Genomic DNA, 25,057 nt, shown 5'->3' with positions numbered 1-25,057 from the left:
TTTCAGCTTTTCAAGTCCGGGGTCTCCGTTGTCGTGTTTTACGCTTCATAATACGCCACACATTTTCAATGGGAGACAGGTCTGGACTGCAGGCAGGCGTCTAGTACCCACACTCTTTTACTATGAAGCCACGCTGTTGTAACACGTGCAGAATGTGGTTTGGCAATGTCTTGCTGAAATAAGCAGGGGCGTCCATGAAAAAGACATTGCTTCTATGGCAGCAAATGTTTCTCCAAAACCTGTATGTACCTTTCAGCATTAATGGTGCCTTCACAGATGTGTAAGTTACCCATTGGCACTAAAACAGCAGATGCTGGCTTTTGAACTTTGCGTCCATAACAGTCCAGATGGTTCTTTTCCTCTTTCGCCCGGAGGACACGACGTGCACAAGTTCCAAAAACAATTTGAAATGTGGACTCGTCGGACCACAGAACACTTTTCCACTTTGCATCAGTCCATCTTAGACGAGCTCGGGCCCAGAGAAGCCGGCGGCGTTTCTGGGTGTTGTTGAGAAATGGCTTTTGCTTTGCATAGCAGAGCGTATTGCAGCCATAAAATTCTAAGTTAATGATTATTTGCTAAAAACAATAAAGTTTATCAGTTTGAACATTAAAGATCTTGTCTTTGTAGTGTATTCAATTAAATATAGGTTGAACATGATTTGCAAATCATTGTATTCTGTTTTTATTTGTGTTAAACACAACATCCCATCTTTATTGGAATTGGGGTTGTATTTGCTAGCTACTCCACCGAGTGGCGGAAAAAGAAGGCAAAATAGCCATCATCGGGCACGCCGGTGATTTGACCTGGTCAAGGTCAGCCGCGGCGTCATGTTTACCTCGCACCCGCCTGTGTGGTCAGAGGAGTTTGGGAGTGGGTGGGCGCTACTGAGATGAACTCACAAAGTCGGCACTGTCCTGACGGTCGGGTACACACACCTAGTCCCACCCTTCCAGGCTTCCCACCCACCGCCTAAGTCTCCTCTCGCCCGTAACTTGCAGAAGCCTCCACCTTCACTCCTCAGATCCTCGCCCGCTCTTCGCTTCTTCTAGCCTCGGCAGATTTAGGACATTGCGTCGTAGTCGTCATGGTCCGCAGCGGCACCTGCAGAATCCTGGTCCTCCTGGGCCTCCTGGTGGTCTTTGTCCGCTCAGGTAAAACTGCTCCCTCACACATGCACTTGTAGTTCATCCAATTGACAATCTTCATAGAACTCAATTTTCTATTCTAGTTTTTTGTGCATTAGCCTAGCAGTCAATGGGTTCATGGTTTGAATCCCGCATAGGCAAAAACATGCGTTGAATTAATTGAAGACTAAATTGTCCATGGGTGCAAATGGTTGGTTGTCTATCGTTGCCCTGCTATTGGCTGGCGACCAGTGCGGGGTGTACCCTGCTTCTCTTGCCAAAAGTCAGCGTGGATAGGCTCCAGCTCGCCTGCCACCCTAATGAGGACAACCAATGTAGAAGATGGATGTATTTTAGATGGATAGATGGATCATTTGACATGCTTTGATGAAGAGCTGATCTGTGCGTCATGAAGGTGTGTTGTGTGTCCCCTTACACACGCACACACACGTAACTGTGTGTGAGCAGGCTGAGGAAAATGATGCACTTGTTGACGCTGTAAAAGCTGCTCTTTGACAATCAGGAAGGCAAAGTTTGAATGGAGTCGGCTTCGAATGGAGCCCGTTTAGAGTTTGTCCGTGAAAAGTGAATATTTTTACATGTGCTGTAGATGTTCTCAGCATTGAGATAGATGGACATATTTGGACATCTGTTTATGTACCCGTGCATCACTGAGGTCAACGACAACAATCGGGCGTGCGCAGTAATAAGTTTTAGACATGGATGGATGGACAGGTTGATAGACAGATAGCTATCACTGAAGTCCACTACTAAATGATTCATTTAATTTCGCATGCTGTAATTGACAACTTTTTAGATACATTGTACAATCACTTTTAAAATATGTAATTATATATATATATATATATATATATATATATATATATATATATATATATTAATATTGTATGTTGCTGACGGGCTATTACCCTCAAAATATGGGCATTTCATTTCCACATTGTTGCTACCCATTCACTCCACACTGGTAGCCAGCTGCAGCTTTCACCCTACAATCTCAAAAACATGAGGAAAACTGTGTTCTTTGAATTGTGTTTTTTAAAATGAGGAATTCAATCAAAAACGTTTGTCCTAAATGTACAAACAAAAACACGCAACACAGTAGGACAGGAACGATTGCAATTTGTTTTTTTCAGTGCAGTTTGTTTTTCCCCATTTTCTTTTTAATTTTGCTTTCATTTTTCTTTTTTCTTTTTTTTAGGGGGGAGCCAACCCAGAAAAGCTTTATCAGCAGTTTATCCCCACTTATTCAATAATTTCTTTAGGTTAAAAAAATAAACATAAAAAACATATATAAATATATACTTTTTTTTCAGAGCAATTATAATGGGTATCAAGGGTTATCAGTTATCCACGGATTTTCGCTATTCGTAGTCTGGCCCGGTCCCTATCCCCCGCAAACTGGGGGGATAGGTCCACTGTATTCTTTTATGAAAAATGACCAATATTACAGCATCTTACTGTCGCTCACAGTTGTAGAAGTCTATTCTTCATTTGTGTCTGCATGACTGTATTATACTGTCTTCTGGTGGCCAAGGAACAGCACAATGAAATGAATTGCAGCATTATATCGTGATGCACAGACTGTTTAATTCTGTATATTCAATGTATATTATGTTATTACTAAATGTTTTTACAATTTACATACAATCAATATTATAGTGTGCTATTTTCCTTATTAATAAAATGTTTGTTCTTCTGGGGGTGGGAGGCTGGAATGGATTAAGGGCATTTGCATTCATTTCAATAGGGAAAGAAGATTTGAGTTTATGTTTTGAGTTACAAGCATGGTCACGGAACGAATAAAACTCAAGGCACCGAGAGTTCAGATTTACGCTTTACTGTACCAGCAACATGGCGTTTTACTTATTTTTCATTTATTTTTAAATAATTAGTGTGGTACATCTGTCTATGAGAACATCTTTGGAACATTATTCTCATAAAAGTCAAAACGGTCCTCATGGAAACACATTTCCATGTTCTTATTAGTTGCCGTCTCCAGTCAGATCAGCCTTTAGCAAACCACTCCATCAACAAGTTTGTTTGACAAACAGAACCCAGCCGCTGTCTGGTTTGGGCCGGGCCGGTTGTTACCGGTCGAGGGCCCAGCAAGCACAAGCTGCCTTTTGTACCCGGCCCCTGAACGCCTCATTGATGGCGCTGCTGGCCTGAGGCCCGCGCCTCCAAAAACCTCCCGTCCTGCTTTGGGGACAGGAAGCTTCTGGGTCAACACAAATACTCACAAAGCTAAAAAGACGCCGCTTGGCATCCATTTCTGCTGAATACCATCAAGGATGGCAAAAGTACTCACAAATTATAATTACAGTGGATATAAAAAGTATACACACCACTGTCCAAAAGCAGTTTTTTTTTTTGTGAAATATAAAACAGTTGCACCAAGATAAATCATTTCAAAACATTTCCCAACATTAAACTGAGAAAAAAAAAAATATTTTCAAGAGCGGAAGTAAAAATAAACAACTGAGATAATGTAGGTGCAAACGTGTACACACCCTCTTAAAACTGGGACTGTTGTTGTGTTCAGAATGAACCAATCACATTCAAGCTCATGTTAAATGGGAGTCAGCACACACCTGCCAACATTTAAAGTACCTCTGTTTAACCCCAAATAAAGTACAGATGTTCTAATAAGTTTTCCCTGTCATTTTTGCAGTCACATTTTTCAGCACAAGCCATGGTCATGATATTGAAGAAAATATAGAACCACATTTCTGTCTTCATCTCATCTGTGTGGGGTGCAACAACACACCATTATTTGAGTTGTACAATAACAAAACATGTTATAAATGTTAAATCATTCCTAAAAAAAACATGGTCTAATAAACGGTTGAGTTGGCATTCATGGTAAATGCATCTATGGTCCTTCAACTGGATTATCTGCTTCCTTTAATGTACTCTTATGATTGGTTAAGCGGGTGGTTAAAAGGTTAAGTAAAATAAAAAATAAAAAAGTACAGACTCTAAAATGTACTAAGGTACAAAAGTTAAAATGACTTTTAATACCAATTTTGACAACTAGGAGGTTGAAGAAAGTAACAAGCCTTTTTTTTTTGGACAAATTTAGGGGTGGAAAGTACAGATTTTAAAATCTAAGGAGCAAAAGTAAAATGTCAGCAAAAAAAATTAATACTCTACTAAAGTACATATGATACTTAACTAAAGTACATATACCTGAAAATCTACTCAAGTATACATACACAGTATTTGTACTTGGTTACTTCCCAGCAAATCAAATGACAGTAAAGAAGGAACAAGAACAAATAGTTCAGTGAAGGCTTCACAGTCCCACAGAGTCAATGTTGAATAAGGCCCAGCGTCAACATATTTGGATGGTTTTCTTGGTATGTGTTGGTTCAATGTGTGCGTGAATGGATCAGCTTGTGTGTTTGTGTGAATATATATATATATATACATAAAGGCATGCTTGGCGAAATTTGATGTGGAGGAACCCTTTGCCCTTTGGGATAACCCATTACAGAGATGGTATGGTGAACTGCAGAGCCCTCTCTATGGTCTAACATCAGCGAAATTCCTCACAGACGCTCTCGGACATCTTGTAGAAAGTCTTCCCGGAAGAGTGGAAGTTGTTTTCGTTGCAAAGTGGGCACCGCGGTCATGAAGCTATCAGATTCACTTCTATTCAACCCCAACCCCGCCCCTATATGGACTACTTGCCTGTCTGAAAAAAGGGTGGAAAAAAATGAGTTTCTCCAAGATTGAGGTACTTGTCTGAGAAGAAGGAACAAGCAAAATACTGTTTGGAATGCAGGCTTTCTGTATAGTGAGCCCCTCTGGAGAGGAAAACGCTTATAATGGCCATAAAATCCAAAATACTGGGGCAAGCATTCTGATATCTTCAGAGGTTGAAGTCCCCACGCACAAGTCCAAGTTTATCAATCACATACGTTGCATGGGAATGTTCGTACGCATGCTTTACGCACACTTCTGTTCGTACGCATTCTTGACAAATGAGGACCCTGGCCTGGACACTTCTATTTTAGCTAGTTTTTGACCCATCTCCAAGTTTCCTTTTATCTCCCAAATAGTGGAGAAAATAGTCTACACTATTATAGCCTTATATGGATGACCATCATATTTTGGACATGTTTCATTTGGGTTTTAGAAGTCAAGACAGAACTGAGTATTTGCTTGGGGGTACAGGGGTCCCACAGGGCTCAATTCTTAATCCTTTGTTGTATTTGTTATATATGTTTTCACTCTGGTCTATACTGTGCAAACATGGCATTTTGGATGATTGCCAAATGTATGTTCCTTTAGAATAGAAGGGTTCATTCTTACTGAAAGTCTTGCTTAACTTCAAATTTTAATGAACAAGAAGAGGGTGTTGTTGTTGCATCCTGAAGAGTCTAATCGTGTGCTATGTGGCTCTGTAGCTTTTGATGAAAAGTCTATGGTCACTAATTTCGGGGTGAAAATGATGAGGACCCTTGTTTGAAAACTGAATCACCAAGTTTGTCAAAATCAGACTTTTTCTATTATTGAACAGTTTCAGGACCTTGAACGAGTAATCCACACCTCACAACACTGCTTGACTGTAATGGTCTTTACTTTCATTGATTGATTGATAGACCAACAACACATTGTATTTTCTTCCATTTTCACTTCCTGTTGATTGCATGTCCAAGCATCCCAATAATTTAATTAGTTCTGATTTCACCAGGGCGTTATTTCCCAACCTTTATTGAACCAAAGCACATACTGTATTTTACACAAGACAAATCCCTTGGCACACCACCATACAAAAACAAAAAGTATTTTTACTTTAATTATTCTTCCTGCTGCTATACATTGCTGGCATAGATCAACAAAGATACATTATGTCTCAACCATATTTTTTGAATTGATTAAAATTGGATCTTTCTTGTAGAGCATGTTGGAGGTGAACCTAATGAAGTATCCAGAGAGTGTACGCTTTCATGGCTTTAATGTTGAAGAACCTCTTAATCTGCTCTTCTGCGATAATCGCCCCGACTGAAGGCGCTTTCAGCCAGTCCGCGAGGTTCCTTGGAACGTCGAAGGAAGGAAAAAAAAACATGACAGGAGACCACATGAAGCTCAAATAGACAAAATGCTGCCTTCCTACAAAGACTTCCTTATACTGCTGCTCCTGAGCCGTTAGGGGGCACACAGAAGACCCTTTTGGACGACTCAAATGAACCAACGGTAATCACGCTTTATATCAACTCACCTTCAAATCCCCTTTTTTTCCCCTGTTTTGCAGAGACGGTCGCTGACCCGTCCAGGGACAACCAGGACACGGTGTCAGGAGAGACCCCTGCTGACGTGGCCCCCACCAGCACCACCACCAAGGAGCCCCTTCATCACATGACTGAGCAGGCCTTCACCTTCGACTATGAGGACGCCACGCAAGTCCTTGCCCTGGATGAGGAGGAAGGTAAAAAGCAGCATTTTGTTCCCCTCTGATGTGTTGTTAAGTGTGTATGACAGGTTCTCTAATCGGGGGTCTGTAAAAATGTATTGTAATAAGTTATTATGTCCTATCATTTTAAAAAGTGCAAACCTAAAGTTAATCCCCCACATATTGGTGGTTTACATCAGCGACATTCAGATCTGAAATAGTTTAACTTTAGTGTGCCTATCATTATCTAGAGTAGACCCACATGCACATTAGAGTCCAGTGTAAACTAGACTGAACTTTCGAAATCAGTGTACACAACTAAAAGTAATTCAGTAAAATAATCAATAAAACAATTGTGGTGTTTTTTGTATATTTGTACAGTTTTATCGAACCACAAACAACATGGTGCGATTGTCGTGGAAGAAGCAGATTGCCCTGGCCGCAGTAAATATATATATATATAATAAATAATAATACAAAAGACAATGTGAATATTTTGAGAGGCTGTTCGCAATGACCGATCGCCCCATTCACTGACTACACCCATGCATTATGGCGGCAGATATTCTTCAGGTAATGTCATAGCTGGGACTTGCGTGGCTGCTTCTGAAACGGGCTCACTAGTCTTTATTGATGTGTAACCCATGATGGTAGCAGCAGAATGAATTCTGAAGTCTACAAAACCATTTTGTCTGGCAGTTTACAGAAAAATGCATCCAAACTAATCGGGAGAAGCTTCATCATGTAACAAGACAATGACCCAAAAGACACTGCCAACACAACAAAGGACTTCATCAGGGGGAAAATGTGGAAGGTCTTAAGCCTGCTTTATACTCCCGCGCTCGCCCAACAACGCCCGCATTGCATCGCGTGACCGACAAATTGGCCCACACGGCCCCTCTGCGTCACTTGACGCGCACACAACAAAAATTGTTGCTGCGCGTAGAATGCCGCAGAGATCATCTCTCGTGATTGGTCTGTTTTAGTCACATGCTGTGATGACGTACTCAGTGTTCCCCTTGGTTCTACATACCATCTACGCCGTCGTCTTCTTGATCAATTTTGCAGCATAATTAAATTAAATTATCATCTGGTCATCTCGGGCCATTTGTTCTAGCCAACACTGTTCCACGATCGCCATTGTTGTTGCTTTGTTCCTTGTTACGGAAAGGAACGTAAAAATGGCCCAAAAATGCTGAGGAAACTCCATCCTGTGGTGTCCTATCCAATACCAGCCGTAGCAACACCCCCGACTTGGAGGAGAACTGCAGTACATTTTCAAAACTGCGCGCGTGGGTTGCGTTCGAGTATAAAGGCCAGCGAGTATAAAGAAGCCTTTAGACTGGCCAAGTCAATCACCAGACCTTAACCCAATAGAACTTGAAGTTAATTGAATAATGTATTTTCCAATATTTTTGCTCACTTGAAAAGTGGGTGGGTTCAAACAAAAGGTGCTGTGTCCTGAATTGTTTAACACATCTAGATGTAAAGACCATGAAATAAAAGCTGGAATTCTGAACTTTTGTCTCATATTCATCTCTTGATCTGAAACCCAAATGTCTTGAGTATGCAACAAAAACAAAGGAATTGACCTGGCCGTTTCAATACATTTGGAGGGGACTGTATGTGCCCTGTGATTGGCTGGCTACCAGTTCAGGGTGTACCCCGCCTCTTGCCCAGAGTCAGCTGGGATAGGCTCCAGCATGTCCGCAACCTTAGTAAGGATAAGTGGTTCGGAAAATGGATGGCTGGATGGATGGTATGGCTGAGTTTTGGTGGCATCTTAGAGTGCACAAAACTACGAGTAGGTGAGTTTTTCAGTGAATCGTTAGGGATATGTTCCCTAGAAGAAAAAAATGCAAATAGGGCAATATATGACTAGTGAACCATGAATATGTGGGAATTATTGTAAACAGGTCGTGAATATTTAGGTTGAAATGTTAAAAATCATTCTCGTGTGTGCGTGCGTGTGTGTGTGTGTGTAGGTGTCCTGGGACCGGGTGCCATCACCGCCATTGTCATCGCCGTCTTCCTGGGAGCGTCCGTCCTCCTGGCACTCATCGTCATCACTCTCAGAAAGTTCACAGCCTCCTAGAGTGTGTTTGGATGCGTGTGAGTATGTGTCCTGCGCGCGCGTGTGTGTGTGTGTGTGTGTGTGTCTGTGTGTGAGTGTGTGTCTGTGTGCGCGCGTTGCTTTTCTTGTTGTGAACATTTTGAGTATTAATTAATGCTGTGGCAGGTACCCTGATGGAGAAAGTGTAGATACTGTGCACCAATATGTGCTAATTTTGCATGGTCAAAGACAGTTTTTTTTCTTTTTTTTTTAAAGGAGACATGTTATGTATTTTGTTTTTTCATCATTTAAACAGTTTCTAGGTGTCTTAACAACATGTCTGTGACATGTTACCATCAAAATACTCCAAGAAGAAATTGATTTCACCACACTTTTCACCCTCTTTTATACTAACCTTGGAGGAATTAGCCTGTTTTGATGGGGTGGGCCTCATCCAGCTCCATATACTGCTTGGCCAATGGTGAGTTGGATTTCATTACCATAACAAGCAGGGGTGGAGCTACGGAATTGAACAGCACGCAAGCAGCTCCTGAGTGTGTGTGTGGGGGGGCTGACGTAAAGACAATAAAAGCATTTTAACACTACGCTGTGTCTATGTGGCGCCTAGACACACCAAACACAAATACCCACATCCACCGCGTCAACAACTTCACAAGGCAATCAAGTATGTCCTGCTTATCAGAAGCTTACGCTGCTCGCTAATGCTAATCCGTGCATCCAACAAAACTCAACGTAGCTTTCCTTAACCTTTTGGCTTTGATGTAGAGTTTAGCCCCACTGTGCCCAGACTGCAAACGTATTCTGCTGAGTTAACCATATTCCCTCCAGAAAGCCAACCCCCTTAAAGATTTGATTACATTTTGACTCACGCAGGCAGCACTTCATCTAATCTGTTATAACACTGCAGCGCTGCCTCTTGCCCTTTGGCTTTAACATGATAGCGCTTCCTTGTAGGTGCTTGAAAGTGACTCTGGATCTTCGCACAGCCTAGCTGATCATGTCATGGGTGGAGAAACTTAGTGTGGGGGCTGTTATTATGTAAATGACCTGTTACACTGTTACATCACAGTGGCTGGAAGTGCAGTATTGCTTGCTTACAGACAAAATAGGCAGCTAACAAAATATTTACTTGCTTGTTTAATGCCATACTTGATTTGGGGGCAGGCACTCCACAGACAGAACTATTTTTTTTTTATACAAGCCATTAAAAGTCAGTTTTCCATGTTATGACCCCTTTAAAGAAACTTTCTTCAAAACTGGCTGGTTCTTCTCCCAGAGTTTATGAATGAACGTCTTGTTGTGGTCCCTAATTTCACATTAAAACTATTTCCCCCCCTGCTATTCACGGGGGTTAGGGATCAGGCCCTGCCACAAGGAATGGAAAATCTGCGGCAATTAACACCTCCTCTAAAAAGTTTCATCATACAGGAAGCCCCTCAACTCGCTTCAATGTAGTTCGTTGGCACCAAAATGCCACAAGATGACGCCAAAGCACTAGATGAAGCTCCCCAATTTACTTCAACATACTTGACACCAAGATGCCACCAAAGCAAAACTTCTACAGCAGACAAAGGATAGCCCCCCCCAAAAAAAATCTGCAAGTAGAATATGCGAGGGAATACTATTTTATTGGAATCCTGTATTCATGTTTATGTACTATTTATATATATTCGTTCAGATTATTCCCTTCTGATCAAGTGAGGATTTTTTTTTTAATATGCAGAGCAAATAATGTGTTTGTAGTTTTTGTGTGTTGTTTGATTTGCAGGAATCGGTATGAGATGTTGGTGGTGGGGGCTTTGGGGGTTAATACTTTATTTTAATAGTTTGTGTGTGCTTACTTTGACACCTCAGTAATTAATATCACTGTCTGACTATTTTTTTCCAGTTCATAATTAAAAGGCAAAAACCATGAAAAGAAAACCCAAGATGGCATTTTTGTGTGCGTGTTTGTGTGCGGGCCCTGAACTAGTGGCCGGCTGATCGCCAAGGACATTAACACGTCGACAAACAAGCATTGATGCGTACTTTCACAATGGGCAATCTCGTCTTTAATGAAACTAAACACTTTTTTTTTTGGGGAGGGGTGTGGGGGGAGGGGGGGGGGCTCCCACACTCGGGGGCAGGTAGTGGCTGCTGGCTGGAATGGGGGGGGGGGGCTGGGTAGGACGGCCCTGTCTGTGGTTGTCCTCCCTGATGGGGCCAACCTGCAGGAGCCATCCATCCATCCATTTTCTGAGCCGCTTCTCCTCACTAGGGTCGCGGGCGTGCTGGAGCCTATCCCAGCTGTCATCGGGCAGGAGGCGGGGTACACCCTGAACTGGTTGCCAGCCAATCGCAGGGCACATAGGAACAAACAACCATTCGCACTCACAGTCATGCCTACGGGCAATTTAGAGTCTCCAATTCATGCATGTTTTTGGGATGTGGGAGGAAACCGGAGTGCCCGGAGAAAACCCACACAGGCACGGGGAAAACATGCAAGCTCCACACAGGCTGGGCCGGGGATTGAACCCGGGTCCTCAGAACTGTGAGGCTGACGCTCTAACCAGTCGGCCACCGTGCCGCCCCTGCAGGAGCCATGCCTCTTAATCGCTCACTCAGCACACTCCACCATTCACTGATAATATTTTTTTCTTTTTTCACTAGTCACATCCAGGCGCATACACATATTCAGGGTTTCTCGGGGGCTGATGTGGAGTCGGGAGGGTGCGGGTGTCGTACCGGGTTTCAGTACGTCAGTGCCTCCTCTGGGTGGCCGCTTTTCAGGGTCCCTCGGTGTGGGAGGTGTCCCGTCCACCGGGCCGCTCTCGAGTGTACTCCTGGGTCTGACCCTGCCTCTCGATTGGGTCTGGTGAGGTCCTCAGCCCCTGCGATGCGAGCACACAATTAGAGGATACTTCTGTTAGTCATTGTGCATGCGAAAGAGTGGCAATTCACTTGTATGTGTCCGCAGGCACACACCCTTGGGACTTATTTGTTGGGTGTGGGGCCACTCACTCATTGTGACAAATAACATCCATCCCTCCATTGTCCGTACTGCTTTATCCTCACAAGGGTCACGGGCGTGTTGGAGCCTATCCCGGCTATCTTCGGGCGAGAGGCGGGGTACACCCTGAATTGGTCGCCAGCCAATCGCAGGGCACATATAAACAACCATTTGCACACACATTCACACCTACAGGTAATTTAGAGTCTTCAATCAACCTACCATGCATGTTTTTGGGATGTGAGAGGAAAACGGAGTACGCGGAGAAAACCCACGCAGGCACGAGGAGAACATGCAAACTCCACACAGGCGGGGCCGGGATTTGAACCCCGGTCCTCAGAACTGTAAGGCAGATGTGTTAACCCGTCGCCCACCGTGCGGCCGACAAATAACATAACTATGCAAATTTCTTGGGTACCCCCTCACTCACACTCTGGTCCTATCGACGTTTATAATTAACATAGCCACTCCCACCACACTTCAGTTGTACAGCCGGGTTCACGACCCTTGTCTTGCATGCTTCTTCTCCTTGTCCTCTCCTATCTTGTCCTGTCCTTTCCTCACAGGCTGTAGCACTACTGCCCCATAAAACACTAATATCTAATGTATCATTGTTCTCGGTATATGATTTGCTTTCCTCATCTTGTTCACAGCGAGTGCTTGGTCTTTTGTCGTCTTTTCCTGTATTAGTTATCTTTTCACTCTCTCCTTTTTATGACACTCCCCTCTAACAACCTTGTTCTGTTCAACTGATCGACTTTTGATTCTCAATAAATATCCATCAAAATACAAAGAAACCACAGCAGCAGCTTAAGTCCACTGTGACAAAGGTAAAACCTTTCCAGCATAAAAGGGATACCAATCCTTTCTGTTTGAGCTAACAGCCAAACAGGACAAAAAAAAACAAAAAACAAAACCAAAAAAAAAACCTAATTTCATTAGTTCCATGACCACTCGTAACTCAAAACACTTCTCTCAAATCATCTTTCCCGTACTACAGTAATAACATGAATAGAATATTAGTTGTGCATCATGATTCATTCAATGGGCATTGTGGGGCCCCTTCGGGTGTGCGCCTTGGCCACTAGGAGGCAGTATATTTGATAATGAAACAAGACCATTGCAACAATTGGTGTTCAGATATAAGTTGAGATTTATCCACGACATTGATGCTAGTTACGTTAGCCTGTCTAGCGTTTTGCATTGTTAGCATGAGGCTATAGTGCACTTTCATGTGGTTTGGGTCATACAAAGTTTCAAATATCTTTTTTTAGTTCTGTAGTAAATGTCACAGATCAAGGGAGTGGCAACTCCAAATTCACCTCAAGGATGAGTTCACTTCGCCAGGACATCGAAAGCCGCCGTGCTGCCACGGCCATGTAAGAATTGCAGTAATGTTTATACTTCTTAAAAACAGAAGTTTGTACATTTTTAAAACAAGCGCTACCTACTTCATTAAACATTTGTAGGGGGCAATGGTTCAGCCAATCCAACTTCAGAATGTTCAGCTCATTTATAGGCCAGATTTTAATATATTAGAACACAACTAAAACAAAACTGCCAAGTATCATGAAAAACTAATTGCCATTAAAAAAAGATCAAAGACAAATAAGTTTATTAAAGCAGCAAGATATTACAGTAGTACAGTATAATACAAACGAGTCACAACTGAGACTGATAACCCGAATGATTTGACAATGTGGCAATAATGCTGCGATGGACAATAAATATCTAGTCAAGTAATCTTAGAAAAACACTATACAGTATTAATCCCCCACATCCTCAATAACAAACGACCGCACACTCTGACACTCTAAAGCTCTTCTACTGCTTACAGTCTAAAGTCAGTGGTTAGATCAACTAATGAATGAAACAAAATCAATATATGCATGTAAACCTTCAAAATTGACATATACTGTATATTCATATTGCTTGGAAACAATCAAAAGTAATTTACTGTACACTGAACTACATGAGGTATGTTTTTTTACATATTGTAATTGTTTAAAAAAAGGTGCGCATGTTTCAAATGTTTATTACAAACTGACATTTAAATGCATTTTCTATTCTCACTAGGGTTGCCTATCCCAGCTGACTTTGAGCGAGAGGCGGGGTGCACGCCGGACTGGTCGCCAGCCAATCGCAGGGCACATATAGACAACCAACCACTTGGACGCGTAAACAATTTCAAGTCTTCAGTGAACCGAACTTGCATGTTTTTGGACTGTGGGAGGAAACCGCAGAATCCGAGAAAACCCACGTGAGCACGGGGAGAACATACAAACTCCTGTGAGGCGGCGGATGTGCTAACCACTCCCACACCGTGCTGTTACACTCATACCACAGAAAATCAGTAACACTAGAAATGGACAAAAAAAAGTGAAACTGGAATAGACGAGTGGTAAAGTGCAGTTAGAAAGTAGTAAAGAATTCAAGAGGTAAGGTTGGAAAGTAGTTTAAGCGTTGGCCGGGCTATAGTCTCAGTCGCAGATCGCAGTCTCCACCAGGTAAGGGTTCTCGAAGTGGTGGATGGTGTGGCACACGCTGCGCCGCACGCCTGCAAAAAGCAAGACAAGACACCTTCAGAAACATCAAGCATTTCATTTTTCAGTCAATGGTCATTGTCATTATGTGAACATTTTTACATAAAAACAAAACAAAACAAGTGTTTCAGATGAAAATGAAATTACAGTATATACTGTAATATGCCCATTGCTTTATTCATTCATCACGGGGCATATTCTTCTGTGTTCTTCAGTCAGAAAAGGTGCACAGCTCCGCATTTCTTTGGCTGCTCAAGATTCTCCTGTGCACTAAGTTGCAATGTCTCATACTTTTCTTTCTCAGCACTTGAGACTGTCGTACATACAGCGCCCCGTGAAGGTGAAACACATATGGCACTTGAAGTTAGGTAGTTACAATATACACAATGCTACGTGAAAGACGCCTGGAAAGCTATCATTATCATAACATTTCTTTCCATTTTTTTCCTCCAATAAGTCCAATAAATAATATGCATGTCATTATATTCATTATATCGGAATAACTTTCCATTCTTTCTTTTACATTCGCCCAATAAAATTTATAATAGAAAAAATAAAATAAATCTAGAATTGGCAATACCAATTGCTACATTCATTCCATGTGAACATTTTAATAAAAATGGTCATAAAAGTCAAGAAACAGCATCATCTGGTGGAAGCCGTGGAGAACTACATTTAAATGACATGCAGGACACGCCAGCAATTGTAACGTTTTGGTAAGATTATTTAATTATATTAAAATGTAACAAGAGAATGCAACTTCTCCAGAAATGTCCTCATATTTCCTTCCAGTAAGGCAAAACAAAAACAATTTTTCCTATAAAGGACGACTGGAGATCTTGTTTTTTATTTTGTGGGAGGGTTGGTCATTTCTGTAAGAACATCCATCCATCCATCGATTTTCTGAGCCGCTTATCCTCACAAGGGTCGCGGGAGTGCTGGAGCCTATCCCAGCTATCTTTGGGCAGGAGGCGGGGTACACCCTGAACTGGTCGCCAGCCAATCGCAGGGCACATATAAACAAACCAGTCGCACTGACATTCACACCTAAGGGCAATACAGAGTCTTCAATTAACCTATCATGCATGTTTTGGGATGTGGGAGGAAACCAGAGTACCCAGAGAAATCCCACGCAGGCACGGAGAGAACATGCAAACTCCACACAGGCGGGGCCGGGATTTGAACCCCGGTCCTCAGAACTGTGAGGCAGACGCTCTAACCTCTAAGAACATCTCAATCCATATTTGTACAACATCAGAAGGAAGTGAGTTGCATCACTTCTCAATAGCTGTCATGCCAATCAAAGGCAAAAGAGCTACTCATCACTCATCCCTCCATCCATCCCTCCCATCCTCCACACTTCAGTGGAAGTGTGTCACTCCACTTGCAGTGACTCACAAGAGTTCCCAAGCTGTGCCCACACACAAACAGGCTGCAGAATCATTCAAACAGGAAGTCTATATTTGTTCACGCTAGTTTTTTCCCCCCCTTCACACCAAACTCAGATCCCCTTTGACTAAGTGGTGTGATTCTACCTTGCTTGTGTTTACGATAAAAGTTCAGTCTGATTGGAATTTCTAACACTCCATTTTTTTTCTAGAATCCAAATATTCCACTTTTAAAAATTGGATGTAATTATACATAATTAAATCCACCCATTTTCTGTACCGCTTATCCTCACTAGGTGCTGGAGCCTATCCCAACTATCTTCAGGCGAGAGACACCCTGAACTGGTCGCCAGCCAATCGCAGGGCACATATAAACAAACAACCATTCACACTCACATTCACACCTATGTGCAATTTAGTCTTCAATCAACCTACCATGCATGTTTTTGGGATGTGGGAGGAAACCGGAACACCCGAAGAAAACCCGCGGGGAGAACATGCAAACTCCACACACGTGGGGCCGGATTCAGAACTGTGAGATGGACGTGCTAACCAGTCGCCGACCGTGCCGCCTGTAATTAAATCGTCTAAACAAAAAAATGGCGTACGTTGAATGACTTGAGAAAGATTTTATTGCTTCTCCCTGGTAGTTGCAACCTGCATTTGAATTTAGATGTTTATTTATTTGTTTTACAGTACACTAAAGTTTTAGAGATGTTGATTATTATTTAATTTTTTATTCAATGTCTAAAATTTTTACCTTGATAATTTTTTTAACTTGCCATTTTAATGGTAAAAAGTGATAGAAATTCTAATTCAAACAGAAGTTTAAACTTTTTTTGAGATGTTGATTTTTTAAATGTATCTTCAAAAAAACTAATATTTGGATTGTAAATTCATATTCTAATGCCAATGAGTCCAAACTTTCTGAATTTTGTAAAAATGTTTATTACTTGAGGAATTTTGCATCTGAACTGAATTTTTTGAGATGTAGAATTTTTTTTGAACATGGAATTTTGAAAAAAAAATCATCTGACACTACCTGTATATTAGTCCACCAAATAATTTTAGTATTAGTTCGTTGTTAAATTTTAATTGCATTTCAGTCTGAATCTTTGAACTATACATAGGTGTAATTTCCCAAAATTGAACATTTTGAGTTTAAAAGAAAAATAAGTTTCAATTTTGTAACGTTGAAATTTTTATGTTAATTAAAAACAAACATTTTTTAACTGTTGATTTTTTTTTACATTTGTGGTTTTTGATTGACTCCTGGAAGCGTCACCTTATCGTGGTGGAGGGGTTTGTGTGCCCCAATGATCCTAAGAGCTAAGTTGTCTGGGGCTTCACACCCCTGGTAGGGTCACCCATGGCAAACAGGTCCTAGGTGAGGGACCAGACAAAGCACGTCTCCCATGACCCCTATGAAGAATACATTAAATGGATCTAGGTTTCCCTTGACCGGACGCGGGTCACCGGGGCCCCCCTCTGGAGCCGGGCCTGGAGGTGGGGCTCGAGGGCGAGCGCCTGGTGGCCGGGCCTGCACCCATGGCACAGCCCGAAAGGGTAATGTGGGTCCCCCGTCCCATGGGCTCACCACCTGTAGGAGGGGCCATAGGGGTCGGGTGCAGTGCGAGCTGGCAGGGACCTTGGCGATCCGATCCCTGGCAACAGAAGCTGGCTCTAGGGACGTGGAATGTCACCTCTCTGGCAGGGAAGGAGCCCGAGCTGGTGTGTGAGGGCTAGAAGTTCCAACTGGATATAGTCGGACTCGGCACCAGGACACCCTAGGTTGCAGTCCGATGATCGACTTTGTGGTGTCATCGGACTTGCGGCCGCATGTCTTGGACACTCGGGTGAAGAGAGGGGCGGAGCTGTCAACTGATCACCACCTGGTGGCGAGTTGGCTCCGATAGTGGAGGAAGATGCCGGTCCGACCTGTAACGTATTGTGAGGGTCTGCTGGGAACGTCTGGCAGAATCCCCTGTCAGGAGTTTCAACTCCCACCTCCGACAGAACTTTGCTCATGTTCCGGGGAAGGCGGGGGCCGACTGGAGCTGTGGCTGTTCATAACTTTTATGGACAGAATTTCAAGGCGCAGCCAAGACGTAGAGGTCCGGTTTGGTGGCCTCAGTATTGCATCTCTGGTTTTTGCAGATTATGTGGTTCTGTTGGCTTCATGAAGCCGTGATCTCCAACTCTCACTGGAGCAGTTCGCAGCTGAGTGTGAAGCGGCTGGGATGAGAATCAGCACCTCCAAATCTGAGACCATGGTCCTCAGTCGGAAAATGGTGGCGTGTCCTCTCCGGGTCGGGGATGAGATCCTGCCCCAAGTGTAGGAGTTCAAGTATCTTGGGGTCTTGTTCATGAGTGAGGGAAGAATGGAACGGGAGATCGACGGGCGGATCGGTGCAGCGTCTGCAGTGATGCGGACATTGTATCGATCTGTTGTGATAAAGAAGGAGCTAAGCCGAAAGGCGAAGCTCTCGACTTAACGGTCTATCTTCGTGACCGAAAGAACAAGATCCCGGATACAAGCGGCCGAAATGAGTTTCCTCCGCAGGGTGTCCGGGCTCTCCCTTAGAGATAGGGTGAGAAGCTCGGTCATCCGGGAGGATCTCAGAGTAGAGTCGCTGCTCCTCCGCATCGAGAGGAGCCAGATGAGGTGGCTGGGGCATCTGATTCGGATGCCTCCCGGACGCCTCCCTGGTGAGATGTTCCGGGCACGTCCCACCGGGAGGAGACTCCGGGGACGACCCAGGACATGCTCGAGAGACGTCCTTCGGCTGGCTTGGGAACGCCTTTGGGATCCCCCCCGGAAGACCTAGAGGAAGTGGCTGGGGAGAGGGAAGTCTGCTAAGGCTACTGCCCCCGCGACCCGACCTCGGATAAGCGGTAGAAAATGAATGGATGGATGGGTTTGATTGCGGCACGGTCGACGACTGGTTATAGAGCATCTGCCTCACAGTTCTGAGGACCGAGGTTCAATCCCGAGCCCCCGCCTGTGTGGAGTTTGCATGTTCTCCCCATGCCTTTGTGGGTTTTCTCCGGGCACTCCAGTTTCCTCCCACATCCCAAAAACATTCATGGTAGGTTAATTGACGATTCTAAATTGCCCGTAGGTGTGAATGTGAGTGCGAATGGTTGTTTGTATGTGCCCTGCGATTGGCTGGCAACCAGTTCAGGGTGTACCTGAACGCCTCCTGCCCGATGATATCTGGGATAGGCTCTACCACGCCCGCTACACTAGTGAGGAGAAGCGGCTCAGAAAATGGATGGTTTTTGATTGTAAAAAAGTAAATCAGTGATATTCATCTTCACCCGGGAGACGGGAAGACGGAAGAGTTCTGCACTCACGTTGGTGCAGGCTGTGGCGACGCAGGCCAAATGTCTCCTTGCCGTGGCACATGTGGTTGATGATGGGGCCCAGTTGGCGGATGTTGCTGATGTAGCCAGTCACGGTCATCTCCTCGCGGACCAGGTAGTTCTGCGGGAAGTACATGCCTTTCTGTGCACAAAACAAAAACACACAAATGTAAGACAATGACAGTAAGCATCATGAACATCCTGTTCTAGGAGGGTGCCATTTCAGTTTTTGTTGAGTGCCCTGAGGTACGGTGTTGAAAGATGACTTAATAAGCCAAATGATGTTTATAATAATGTATTATAATTCTTTAAGGGGAAACTCAAAATTAAAGAATCCTTCAAAATGTAAAGATGCTTTTCTCAAGTACATGTTCGTGGCATATTTCAGTTGTGTTAAATTTCATCGTAATAATTCATCTAACATGTAAAGTATTATTTTGACAGAAGTTTAATTTCTTAATTTATCAAGCAGTATCTGATAACATCTGTGTTAAATTACATGATGCTTATTCAATTCTGACAACTTTAACTACTTCTTCAACCATGAGTGGGCCAAAGAAAAGATAAGTCGACAGTGAGTGCAGAGTGTTTAATATAGAATGGACTAATACTTTTTCACTGTCCAGTAAAAAGGCTGTATGTCTAATTTGTTAAGAAACCATTGCGGTTTTAGAGGAATATAACATCAGCTGTCACTTTTCTACCAAACATGCCGATTATGCTAGCAGCCAATCAACGCGGGAACTGATGGCTACGGCTCAGCGGTTAAAAATCTAGCTTCAGGCTCAGCAAAACAAAGTGCCATCCAAGATGCAGTCACACAAGACCCTGAAACAGTGCCAGGGGAGCTGCAGATGGAACTGATTGATCTCCAATGTGATACTGTATTCAAATAGAAGTTCAACTCTCAAACTGGATGAGTTTTATGCTTCATTAAGCACAGACAAATTTCCCAAAATCCGGAAGATGGCACAGAGGATGCTGCTGGTGTTTGGCTCTACACGTGTGTGAACAATGTGAACAGACTTTGTGTGATCAACAGCAACAAAACCTCCTACAGATCCCAGTTGAGTGATGAACACCTCAGATGTGTTCTAAGAATTGGCACAACAAAACTAACACCAGACTTTGATGCCCTGGCAAAAAAAAAAGGGTACTCAACAAAACAACTGTTCCCATTAAAAGTAAATCAAAGTATTAACACTACAATGCGTTTTTTTTGTTTTGTTTGTTTTTTGATATGTAAGCATCTGGTTCTGGGTTGGCCTGCCTGTCAAATTTTAAAAGTCAACGTGGCCCAAAAAGTTTACCCACCCCTGTGTTAAAGCCTATAATCTATTATATTTTTATTGTGCTAATATTTCATTTCAAATGTTAAATTCAACCACTTAAATTACAAGCTGTAAATACAATTACATTACATAATAATTGTCACAATAATGTTATTTCCTCATGTAATGAGTAATCTACTCAGCTACATTTTTTCAAAGAATCATTCCAAGACAATTTCTGAAATTAATTTTACACCTAGAAACACATGAAAAATTCAAGGAATTTTTCCACTATTTTCGTTATCACCCTTGTGTACCCTAATTGAAGTTTTGGAACTAATAATACAAATAATATTGCAAAGATGCCCCTAAACCAATGTTACATAAACACCAGTATTCAGGAGTTGAATTATTCTCACACAAACGCAGCACCTTGACATGAGGATGACAAAGGGACTTGACGTCATACACAGCCTCACCTGGACGTTGGTGAGCAGTTCCCAAAGGTTCTTTGGGCGCATCACCTGGGTGGTGTTCAGATCAGTCACATAGCACTTGTCCAGTGTTTTGTCATAATAAACGGTCAGTTCCTGTCAGTACAGCAAGACATTTTAATGTGTCCGAAATAAATATGTAGAAAAATATTTTGACAATGAGCTTGGTTGAAAAAAGAAACGTCAAAACTGAGGTGGGGGCCTCACCCTTTGGAAGTCGTGGACAATGTCGGCGGCATCGCTGCTGCCGAACTCGGGCACGGGCACGTTGATGACCTGGTAGTCTTTTTCTAGAGAGATGGCTACTTTCTCTTTCAGCTCCAGTTGTTTGTGGATCACGGGGTCTTCGAAGACCACCCGGCAGAGGAACACGCTCCTTTCGTTCAGAGGCTGCAGAAGACACGCAGACGAGTGCTCAGTTAGTACACGACGGCGGATGGATGGAATTGGTAGAAATGCACTCCTTTGCCGAACTCAGTGATGGACAACAGAGAATCGGACAAAGTGTCGGCTTCATGAGAATTGGATGGCCGGACGGCAGATGCTATAGATGGCAACTGGACGGATGGACAAACGGTAAATGTAAACATGAATGACAAGTTACTTGGCGATTATGGAGGCGGTGGACGTGCCGCGACGTGCGGGCCGGCGTGCCATCAAAGGTACCTGAGCAGGGAAGAAGTAGCGGTAGGTGTAGACGCAGCCGAGCACCATTCCCACCAGGACCAACAGCACAGAAATGGTCACCAACAACAGGCGGACTGGAAAAAACGTCTTGATCTGGGCTGCATGAGGCTCCTCTTGCTCCTGCGGACAAAAAACATGACCTGTGACCTTGGGCTTCGGAAGCTTTGCTGAAACGTGGGTGGAATATACTCCAGGGAAAAAGAAAAAAAAACACCCCTCATTTGCAGAAGGAGAACAAAGGTACCAGGGTCAGTTTTTCATTTTATTTCCAAAGACTGGGGTTGTTCGTCACCATTTTTCAGATCCATACCAGTACAAGTGCTTTTGAGTACTCAGTAATACCACTAGTACTTATGATACATAAAATTTCAATCCAATGACAAATGATTATGAACAAAAGACTTTTTGTCTTACGGACATGATGATTTGGCAGTGTGTCAAACCGCTGCAGTGTAGCGCCAACTACTGGCGAGGAGGACTTACTAAATGTCAGATTTATTTTGCCTTAAGTGTCAATGGTATTGGAAGCCTTCACCATACCATCCACTTCTAAGCCTTTCTGTGATTCTTCCAGTCTCTGTTCTAACCTGCTGAAGACACTTTTGATACGCTGGTGTCACCAAGAGGTTGCAACAGAGACTGGAAGAGTCACAGAAAGGCACAGATGTCGAAGTTCCCGACACGCCGGCGTCAATTGCGTCGTCATTCAGGCCGGGAGATTCGACAGACGTAAGCGACGATGATGAGTCACCAGATGCCCGCCTACGGTCTCACGAGCAATCTGCCGCCTTCGCCGTACTACCGTCGCCATGGCGATGAGTGTCAAGCGGCTCTGACGGAAGGAGTTTTGGCACGCAGCCGTCTCGGAGGCCTATTCTGAGACGGCTGCATCCGTATTACCGGGTCGACGTGATCACTTATTAATAGACGCATGCCGCACCGGTTGATGGTATGGTTGACGTCACGCGGTGTTGGCAGACGCGTGGCTGCCCGTGAGATTCATTGTCATATTCGCGGGCGTACATTGGCCGTAACATGGGGATTACATAAATATTTTATGACTACGGATTGCAGGAAAAAAAGCGTTCATCAGATAGTCACCACACAAAACGTAGGTAAACTTGCATCATCCACTGATATAGCAAAAGGTCTCTTCTCAAGAAATTGTTTTATTCAATAGCCATAAATAATAATAATATTGTATTTTTAAAATCCGATTTTAAGTTAATTTATAACAAAGGAAGTAACAAAAAGTATTTTACTCATACATATGTTGTAGTTTTATATAATAAAGAAAACATATACTACAACATAGAAAAATTTGAATTTTTTTTACTCCATTTACTATAAAAACTGACTATTCATTTTACTAAAAACTGATTAATTTTACTAATAATTGAAAAAATAATCATAAAATATGATCAATTTTACTAGTACTTAACAACAAAATTAAAAATATAACTTCCCACCACCAACATCATCATCACAAAGTCTAAATAATAATCAGGGACAATTAATAAAAGTATACTACCACTAATAAACAATTTTTTATTATTATTTCTTATGATTATATGATTATTAATATTTTATTATGAATATGAATATGATTAGGCAGAACGGCGGACGACTGGTTACCACGTCTGCCTCACAGTTCTGTGGACCTGGGTTCAAATCCGGACCTCGCCTGTGTGGACTTTGCAAGATTCTCCCCGTGCCTGCGTGGGTTTTCTCCGGGTATTCCGGTTTCCTCCCACATCCCAAAAAAAAACATGCGTGGTAGGTTGATTGAAGACTCTAAATTGCCCGTAGGTGTGAATGTGAGTGCGAATGGTTGTTTGTTTATATGTGCCCTGCGATTGGCTGGTGACCGGTTCAGGGTGTACCAGCCTCAAACTCGAAAATGTTGTTGTCCCCCCCCCAATGAGCTGTATTAATTATTAAACTACTAAAAATAGACAAGAACTAAAAGTGTCCCTGTTATCATTGTAAACATTATTATGATAATAGCATTGCAATGCAATATGCCATCTGCAGTTTCCCTTTGAGCCAATAAATTGACAACAATAACTTGACAATCCGATGACTGTTAAATGAGTGCCCACTTACGTTCTTTTGTATGGTCACGTGCTCTTCATCTTTTCCCCGCTTGTCCCCCGAGGCAGCATGGAAAGTGATCCTCACCATTCTGGACGTTTGTTGTAGATGTTAGACGCCTTTTGTCTCCTTTCTGGGCGCACTTGTGCAGTTTTCCTGCAACTTGAGCCCGGTTCCGCTCTTATAGCCACCGGCGGGGACTCCGTGACGTCACAAGCACGTCTTGGGTGACGAGCGCCGGCAAGTGTGTGGGTATCAAGGAAGCGCCGCCTCGTCACAGTCAAAATAAGAGTAGAACGTTAATATAACTGTTTTGATTCGAAGCGGAATGCACACGTTGATTTTTTTTTATGTGAATATATTATATTAGTCGTTGGCTTCTGATCGGCAAACGATGATAAGACATCGTTGGCGTAGTGGAAGCCACTCTGTGCTTTTACTTTGAAGGCACAAGCCAGATATGGTAGTGTTCCGGCATTTGGCGTACCAAGCGTTTTCGGCGTCATCATCCGGAAGTGCAGCTTTGTTCAGTCAACTTGCCTGCAATCGTGCCAGCTTGGCATCCCTTGACACTCAGTCACTGGCATAGAATCAGAATCAGAATCAGAATCATCTTTATTTGCCAAGTATGTCCAAAAAAAACACACAAGGAATTTGTCTCCGGTAGTTGGAGCCGCTCTAGTACGACAACACAGTCAATTGACAGAGAACACTTTTGAGACATAAAGACATTGACAAAAAAACAAAAAAAAACAGTCACTGAGCAGTAAAGGGTTGCTAGTTATCTGGTAATGCCGGTACAATTTAAAAAATTTGTTGGGACAATTGTGCAAAAAGATGCAGAGTCCTAAAGCACTTAGAGCAGTTCGAATGACTAATCTCGCAACAGTCCGGTGCAATGGCCATTGTGCAAAGGAATGCATGCAGTTTAAAGTGACTAGTAGTGTGATAATCTGGGACGATGTTGATTGTGCAAATGTTGCAGATACTCCTCAGTCAGTGTGCAAATGGGGCAGATGCTACTCTGGCATGAGTGGCCAGTATTGGTCAACAACAGATATGCAAATAGTGCAGCGTGGCGAGACTACTCCAATGAGTGCACGAGTAGTATATAATTGGCCCGACATAAGTGTGACAACAAACTCAGGACAAAATAATTGGCAGCATGTTGTAATGGAATTGTACGTTAGCAGTTTAAGAAGTTGATTGCAAGAGAAGGTGTTGGAATGTCTGCTAGTTCTAGTTTGCATTGATCGGTAGCGCCTACCTGAGGGAAGGAGCTGGAAGAGCTGGTGACCAGAACGTGGAGGGTCCGAGAGGATTTTGCACGCTCTTGTCTTAGTTCTGGCAGCGTGCAAGTCCTCAAGGGTGGGTAGAGGAACATCATCATATTGACGCAACTCCCATTCTTTTGCTCATGAAGCACATTACACACAAGACATTGCATACAATATGAACAATAATTGAGCAATGCATGTATATTGTGCTTAGTGTGGCTAGAACATGAGGTTGTAATATTAAAAACATTTTTAAAACGACACTATGCAGAATGGTGATCTCTAAATAAGGGTTGTCCAGACGTTTTCTATTGTGGGCCACATACAG

At 43.0% G+C, this 25,057-nt stretch overlaps 2 protein-coding genes across 2 annotated transcripts; one reads left to right on the top strand and one right to left on the bottom strand.

Annotated features, from left to right (window-relative positions):
* Nucleotides 1-994: 994 nt before the first annotated feature.
* Nucleotides 995-10,588, top strand: snorc (secondary ossification center associated regulator of chondrocyte maturation). Its single transcript, XM_061797551.1, has 3 exons — nucleotides 995-1,154; nucleotides 6,409-6,582; nucleotides 8,532-10,588. The coding sequence occupies exons 1-3, from the start codon at nucleotides 1,088-1,090 to the stop codon at nucleotides 8,639-8,641; spliced, it is 351 nt and encodes a 116-aa protein (XP_061653535.1). The 5' UTR covers nucleotides 995-1,087; the 3' UTR covers nucleotides 8,642-10,588.
* Nucleotides 10,589-13,207: 2,619 nt separating this feature from the next.
* Nucleotides 13,208-23,645, bottom strand: LOC133489451 (integral membrane protein 2C-like). Its single transcript, XM_061798535.1, has 6 exons — nucleotides 23,465-23,645; nucleotides 21,338-21,478; nucleotides 20,879-21,061; nucleotides 20,657-20,767; nucleotides 18,898-19,048; nucleotides 13,208-14,166 (listed from the first exon to the last, which is right to left on the bottom strand). Exons 1-6 carry the CDS (start codon nucleotides 23,540-23,542, stop codon nucleotides 14,090-14,092), a joined length of 741 nt encoding a protein of 246 aa, XP_061654519.1. The 5' UTR covers nucleotides 23,543-23,645; the 3' UTR covers nucleotides 13,208-14,089.
* Nucleotides 23,646-25,057: the final 1,412 nt, after the last annotated feature.

This window comes from Phyllopteryx taeniolatus, chromosome 14, assembly GCF_024500385.1.
Source record: "Phyllopteryx taeniolatus isolate TA_2022b chromosome 14, UOR_Ptae_1.2, whole genome shotgun sequence".
Taxonomy (NCBI): Eukaryota; Metazoa; Chordata; class Actinopteri; order Syngnathiformes; family Syngnathidae; genus Phyllopteryx; species Phyllopteryx taeniolatus.
This window is presented reverse-complemented; position numbering and strand designations above follow the sequence as displayed.

Coding starts and splice junctions, on each gene's coding strand:
- LOC133489451 (XM_061798535.1), bottom strand. CDS start 23,542: ATGGTGAGGATCACTTTCCATGCTGCCTCGGGGGACAAGCGGGGAAAA. Junction 20,768..20,878: donor TTGTCCACGACTTCCAAAGG/GTGAGGCCCCCA, acceptor CTGTACTGACAG/GAACTGACCGTTTATTATGA. Junction 14,167..18,897: donor TCGCCACAGCCTGCACCAAC/GTGAGTGCAGAA, acceptor TGCTTTTTGCAG/GCGTGCGGCGCAGCGTGTGC.
- snorc (XM_061797551.1), top strand. CDS start 1,088: ATGGTCCGCAGCGGCACCTGCAGAATCCTGGTCCTCCTGGGCCTCCTG. Junction 1,155..6,408: donor GGTGGTCTTTGTCCGCTCAG/GTAAAACTGCTC, acceptor CCTGTTTTGCAG/AGACGGTCGCTGACCCGTCC. Junction 6,583..8,531: donor TGCCCTGGATGAGGAGGAAG/GTAAAAAGCAGC, acceptor GTGTGTGTGTAG/GTGTCCTGGGACCGGGTGCC.